At 44.4% G+C, this 7,118-nt stretch overlaps 1 protein-coding gene across 2 annotated transcripts in view; it reads right to left on the bottom strand.

Annotated features, from left to right (window-relative positions):
- LOC109472336 overlaps positions 1 to 1,855 on the bottom strand; it is a 2,844-nt gene extending 989 nt beyond the window's left edge. The window contains exon 1 of one of the 2 annotated variants that reach the window (XM_019772043.1): positions 22 to 1,855. In XM_019772043.1, the coding sequence (XP_019627602.1) occupies positions 597 to 1,406 (810 nt within the window). In that variant the 5' untranslated portion in view covers positions 1,407 to 1,855 and the 3' untranslated portion in view covers positions 22 to 596. Of the gene's footprint in view, positions 1 to 8 lie in introns of both variants that reach the window. The other variant, XM_019772041.1, reaches the window with a different exon arrangement.
- Positions 1,856 to 7,118: the final 5,263 nt, after the last annotated feature.

Consider the following 7,118-nt stretch of genomic DNA (forward strand, 5'->3'; position numbering starts at 1 on the left):
CGTATTACCTGGATGTCTAACCTTCATCGACGTATCATTCTACATCATTCTCCAGTTTTCAGATAATTAAGTGCGTAATTCTGGAATATCCACACGATTTCACACTTAGATGAATTTGACTTACGCTTTTTTCGGTAGTCACATACGTTGCATTATTTTCAGTTTTTCCATCAAATTCACTTAAATCTCGCAATGAGCTATATTTGTACGCCTTTTAGTTGAAGTGACAGGCCTACGTTGCTTACAGATTTCTAACCGTTCTATAAACAAATCATCGCGTCTCAAGAACGCGCATGGACAAAAATTTCAGTTGCAAAAAAAAAAAAGTTCTGACAACTATAATCACTTCTTGGTTTTAAAAGAGAAACCGAATTGATAGTTCTGTAATTGATCTTAACCCTGCCAGGTTTGGTCAAACAACGTTAACGTTACGGCACCTAAAACGTATTCCGTGGCAAATAACACGACCACTTTTCACAAACATACAGTACCTTTATAGATGTATTGTCACCTTGCAATGTACATACATGTACATAATATGATCCAAACAAACAAAAACATCTATGAACAGCTTTCCAAGATGCGCGGCTTTGTATCTATTCTTCCTTAGATTTTTTGTCTTTCTTGTAGGAGGACTTCTCGGTGTCGTCCATCCGAAGCTCTGCCGGTGCCGGCTCTACAACCACCACCGGCACGCCGCTCCCCTCCCCGGTATGACTCTGGCTTCTCTTCACAGGCAAAGGCAGAGGCGATCCCTTCACCTCGAGGCTGCGACTCGGACTTGTTGCGAACGCTCGGCTCTTCTTGGGCGTAGGCTTCGAGTCGCGCTGAGAAGAACCCGGGGACTTCTTCGGATCTCTTCCCCGCTTGCCGTGATCGTGGCACGGGGACGTCTGTCTTGTCGAGGTAGCCTCCCGCGACTTCTTGTGCGTCGGCTGCTCGTAAGATTTGGAGGGAGACGGGGTCTTGGAGAGCCGGCCGCGCTGTTTGTTGTCGTGCGGCGGTTCTCGAGCTCCGCTCCAGAGAGCTTGTCCGTAGAGGCCGAGGCTGTCGTCTGCCCGCGGCTTGGGGCGGTAGCGGCTGTTGAACATGCGATGCCACTGCGTGGTGCGCTTCCTCAGCTCGGCAGTCCAGGACGCCGTCTGCTTGGCCTGCTCCAGAAATTTCAGCCACTCTTCCCCCATCGCCGACGCGTCTTCTGGTGACTGCGGAGCGTCTGCGTCTCCCGCTGGGAGATGAGGTGTGCTCCCCCTCTTCTTCATGAGCGGAGACTCAGTGACGCCCTGCCCAGTCACTGTCAGACAGGCCATCTCAGATCTAAGAGATGGAAGCGAGCCACTCCGGCAGCGGACCGTTGGCAAAGAACTGGGTCCTGCCTCCTTGATATCAACAGATGCGCCAGCCATTATGCGTTCCTCTCAACGGGAGCGATATTTTCCTCTCCGGTAATGATGAGCGTTTGTGATGTGAATTGCCTAGAGACGCATCCCCAACATGCCAGGCCAGCCTCCCGCGCGCAGAAATTACATCAACGTTTTCAAAAGCAAAATAACCGCACGTATCACCAGGAATGCTTCATGTAATTACCTGGCCGGCACGAGCGAATAAGAGAAAAAAGAAAACGTTTTTCAGGCCGTTTCAACTCGATTTAATCAAGAATGAGGAGTCTTTGATAAACATACAGCTTTTGTAAGCGCAGTTTTGGGACAATAATAATTGCTTGGCCTTTGAATATTAAGCGCTCTTCAAAACAAAATAACCACACCTATGACGAGGAAGGTTTCATATAATTACCTGGCCGGTACCAGTAAAGAAAACAAAAAAAGAAAACATTTCACATTTTCAGACCGTTTCAATTTGAATGTATATTCTATTGTAAGAAGAAGGAGGATTTGATAAACAGATTTTATAAACACAGGTTTTGTGGCAGAGGATCACAAATACACAGTACCTTTAAAACAAATTGTCACCTGGTACATTGCACAGTTCTTCGTGTCATCCAAAAACATCTATGAACAGTGTTTTTTTTTTTTTGAGCGCGACTTTTTGTATCTACATTATTGTATTTGTCCTTCGGTTTTCTGCCTTAAGCTGAGGAGGACTTGTCGATGTCGTCCATCCGAAGCTCGGCCGGTGCCGGCTCTACAACCACCACCGGCACGCCGCTCCCCTCCCCGGTATGACTCTGGCTTCTCTCCACAGGCAAAGGCAGAGGCGATCCCTTCACCTCGAGGCTGCGACTCGGACTTGTTGCGAACGCTCGGCTCTTCTTGGGCGTAGGCTTCGAGTCGCGCTGAGAAGAACCCGGGGACTTCTTCGGATCTCTTCCCCGCTTGCCGTGATCGTGGGACGGGGACGTCTGTCTTGTCGAGGTAGCCTCCCGCGACTTCTTGTGCATCGGCTGCTCGTAAGATTTGGAGGGAGACGGGGTCTTGGAGAGCCGGCCGCGCTGTTTGTTGTCGTGCGGCGGTTCTCCGCTCCAGAGAGCTTGCCCGTAGAGGCCGAGGCTGTCGTCTGCCCGCGGCTTGGGGCGGTAGCGGCTGTTGAACATGCGATGCCACTGCGTGGTGCGCTTCCTCAGCTCGGCAGTCCAGGACGCCGTCTGCTTGGCCTGCTCCAGAAACTTCAGCCACTCTTCCCCCATCGCCGACGCGTCTTCTGTTAGCTGAGGAGCGTTTTCGTTGCCAGCCAGGAGTTGCGGCGTGCTGCTTCGCTTCTTCATCAGCGCAGTCTCACCGATGCCCTGCCCGGTCACTGTCAGAAAGGCCATCTCAGATAGGAGCGATGGAAGCGACCCACTTCGGCAACGAACTGCTGGCAAAGAAAGCCGTGTCGTCTCCTTGATATCAAAAGATGCGCCAGCCATCGTGCTTGGTCCTAGATTGCTTGGCTCTTGTTTGTCAAGGGTTCTTCAAAACCAAAATAACCACACCTACAATGAGATGATTACCCGGCCGGGAAATAAAAATAACACTTGCGTCAGTTGATGTTTTCGTTAGTTCGCATGGGTCACGTGGGGGATGATTGGCACTTGTTTGTCAAGGGTTCTTCAAAACCAAAATAACCACCGTAAGTCCTCCAATGAGATAGTTACTCGGTCGGCGAAATAAAAATAACACTTGCGTCAGTTGATATTTCGTTCTCACGTGTCATATGGAGCGATGATTGGTAGAGAAGATGATTTGACAAGATTAGGTCCTTGTATGCACAGTTTCGTTCAGGCGAAACCATTAGAATATAACACAGGGAAAACGCCATATTGTATAGATACTGTAGTCTCTTCTTTTACATACCGAGTATTGGATAAATGTGTGTGTACGTGTAGACAAGGTACAGTTAACGGTCGTTTGCAGCATGTAGTTTCCCCGGATGCTGCTTGCAGAGAGTACAGAGTCAGTGTATGACACCATTTCTGGGTGTATAGGAGAGGAAGTTTACACCACTTTGCAAATTGTGTGGCAACGGACCTAATACTCCCTACTCTATAGCCATCGCCACAGATGCCCCTGTTGATGACAGCGTTTATTGAGACACGATCGCGGGTACATATAAAGCTGTAAAAGGTCATAAAAGACCAGCCCAGTTTTGACCAATCCACAAAAAAGACACGATCACTAATATGCCACAAAGTTTTGTAATTCTTTTATTGGCGGTGAGCAGTTCTTGCAAATGTGGTTTGGTCATCTGTGTGAACGTTTCCTCTATTCTCCAAGCAGAAGAAAGAAGCAACAGAAAATGGGGCATATTATAGAAAGGTTACAACATTCCCCACCAACCTCTGCTTGGAGAGCAGTTCTTCCGGTGCAGTGTAAAGGCCGGTGTTGCAGAGGCGGGGCTAAAGATAGATTTCCACTCTAACGCTGTTTAACGACGCGCATTCATCACAGGAGCTGTGAATTTGGAAGAAGAAAATGAAATGGTTCAGGATCTATAGCCTATCGGCTTTGTCTATCCCAGCGTCAGTTGGAGCACTGAAGCAGTGATGTAACTGCACAGCACCCTCCGGACGTGTCCTTACCTACGTCAACGGAACTAGCTAAGAAGGAAGCGAGGGGAAACCCACGGGGCTTGCTCGTCCCAGTTTCACCGGTGTCTACAATAGGCCATTGAGCAGCAACATCCTGCAATAGCAAGCAACTGATTCGAAAAATGTAGATTATACAATTAATGCAGGATCTAATGCACGAAATACGGTGGTATGGATCGTAGAATTTGTTAAAAGGAAATAATACTAGATTGTCAGGTTAATCAGTCCAAAGGAAGACTAATCCCACCCTCAGAACTCTACTGTGGCTAAACTCCCATTTGAACCAGCATTGTTAGTCTGGTAGCGACTCATTGTTACTAGTACAAGTTCCCACTGCACCAGAAGGTTGGCTCCGCCTTCGATTTCACACAGGCGCTCATAGGGCGAAAATCGACCACTACAAATCAGACGAGACAAAAGTCATTCACAGTTAACTTTCTTTATTGTAACAACAGGTATGATCATCCAACTTTCCTTACTTATGAAGCCGGCGGTCTCAATGCCGCTGTGTACGGATTCAGTGGGGAGCTTCACCCACATTACAGATGGCAGCTGCTCCACACCTCCAACTAAACCCTCAGTCACAAATATAACCTGTGCTTACATGGATATCAAAGCGTTCCAACAATGTACACTCAAAGTAGGGGAAAAAACTGCCACGAAATCAAATTGAAAAGGTCCAATGACGCACGATGTAACCTAGATTAAACCTATTCAAGTCTCCTCGCAGCGCACATGTTTACCGGCCATCGCCTCTTACTAATTGCGCTTTGATTCAGCTCTGGAAATAGTGGCTATTCTTTGACGTGAGAATGGGAGCTGAATCCAGGCGTCCCTCTCCAAGGTGCTGAAATACTAGTAGCCTTCCTGTGACCCGCCCTGGTTTCGGTGCCACACGTTAAACCAAGGAGGTTCAATCACTGGATTACTTAAACCCAAAGAAATGGATCTATCATTTTGGCAAGGTATTTTCATTGCACAAAGAAAGGTTTTATAATAGCAGCAAATTTTCCAAACAGATTTTTGAAAGGGACGAACAAGGAGCAGGATTAAATCATCTGTACACTCAAGGAGGTTGATTTTATCTCCATGGTACACTGGAACTGTTGCAGAAAGCCGATGATTAAACTGGTTTTTCTTTCATGTTTGTTCATGTATACAGGGCTAGTAAAACAGGTCAATACACTGCTTATGAAATCGCTTGAAAATCACGGGCCATTTCACAACATGACGAGAGAAAAGTCAAGCCGTGAGATATCATTACTGCGGCATGAATGCAATTAAAGAGTTAGCCGGAGGGGAGGCCAGCATCTGTGAGAAGGCGCTGATTGAATTCTGCATCCCAGCACGGTGTCCATAGCAACAGGTTAGAGATACGCCTGGAGGGATAACCATAACACAACAGCCTTCATTACTATAGCGTGGGCTGACAGTTATACATGTTATTCACACATGCATGGATACCTTCTTTGCTACAATCTCAAACTGTGGGAATACATTGAGTTTTCATCAAGAACAAGAACTTATTTTTTTTCTATTTACAAATTTAACTTGAAGTATCTATCTTTGCTGATCGTGAGAATCGAGCTATCTTATATCGCAACAATCCGTTTAATATATAGTGGCTCATGTACAATATTCTTGATATAGGAGATACCTTTCATTCACAATGCATGGCAAACGCTAGCAGGATATATACAGCTCATACTACAGGCATTAAATGCAGTGAGATAGGCTCATAAAATCTATCTCAGATATTTCTTACAAGCCATCTACTCAGTTCTGGCAAACTTCATATGAAGAAGTCATAGTCTTATACAGAAAACAGTATTTTACTTGTGCTTTAAATCTAGGAACATTTTTTAAAGCAGTAGAATTTACAGGTCATTTTGGATCAATCAGTCAGCATCAAATTCATGTGGGATTTTCTTATTTCTTACAGAACTACAGTTTTTAGTATTTTTGTTGCTTTTGTTGTGATTCTCATTCCTTAGTACATAGAAACCGTGATTACCTAAGCCATTACGAGTAATTTCTTGTTAATAACAACATTTTTGTGTGGAACTTGTTCAATCACGACCAAACAAAAATGGGCAAAATGGACAACATAGCTGCCCAGAATCTCTGCCATTGTATTACAAAGTCATCTGAGCTTACATTGAAATCATAGAACTCTCCTCTTACCAATTGTTTTCTTCCAGGAGAGATGTAAGTTTGCTAATCTTTGTTGAAAAAAAAAACACTGATGACAAGTGCCAGTAATGTAAGGAATGCCACCAAAACCAAACAAAATTGATAACATAGGCAAAGCAAAGACTTTTCTTAGCTAAGCCAACTTCTACTACGTTTAAAGTACTACACATCTCAATTCAAAATCAACTTCTAGATTCACCAAATAAAAAGAAAATCAAACTTATAAATATGTTACATTGTGCACGAAACATTTGCCTTGACTATCCTGTCAAAGTATCGTGATTTGCTGTTTTGCTCTTCGCAACTTTCTTTGACAGGGCTTTTCAACTCTACAGCGACTTAACTACCTTTCAACGCAAATGTGAAGTGGTAATTACCTGTTACCACATGATTCTTCTGGGAAAAATGTGGGACAAATTTGAATGTCACATATTCAATAACTTAATCCATTGGTCAACAGCTCAATCAATTTTTTTGTTATTCTGAAATCATATTTTCATGAACGTGCATGACTCTTCAAGAAATGCAAAAGCTAAATTCCAGCATAGGAATGCCCTGAAGTCCTCATTGATGGTTGGTGTGCAACAGATTTTGATTTCTACCTTGTGCCAATATGAAGCATTAAAACAACACTTCAAGCATAAGAAGCTAAACAGCCTTAACAAGAGATGATGGACAGAGGCACTTCACTTGTCTTTTGTTACATGCAGCTGTACAACATTAGGAATCTATATCATCTTAGGAAGCCTGTCAACACTAAGTATTTTCTTATGTCTTAAGTATTTTCTTAATACGTATCATTGTAGCATATACACCAGGTAAAACATTAATCATTAACACTTTGCAACAGAACCTTTTTAGATTTTGTATGGAGAAGTTAGGAAAATGTGGGTTCAGG

The sequence above is a fragment of the Branchiostoma belcheri genome, unplaced genomic scaffold (assembly GCF_001625305.1).
Source record: "Branchiostoma belcheri isolate BF01 breed outbred unplaced genomic scaffold, Haploidv18h27 scaffold27, whole genome shotgun sequence".
NCBI classification, from domain to species: Eukaryota; Metazoa; Chordata; class Leptocardii; order Amphioxiformes; family Branchiostomatidae; genus Branchiostoma; species Branchiostoma belcheri.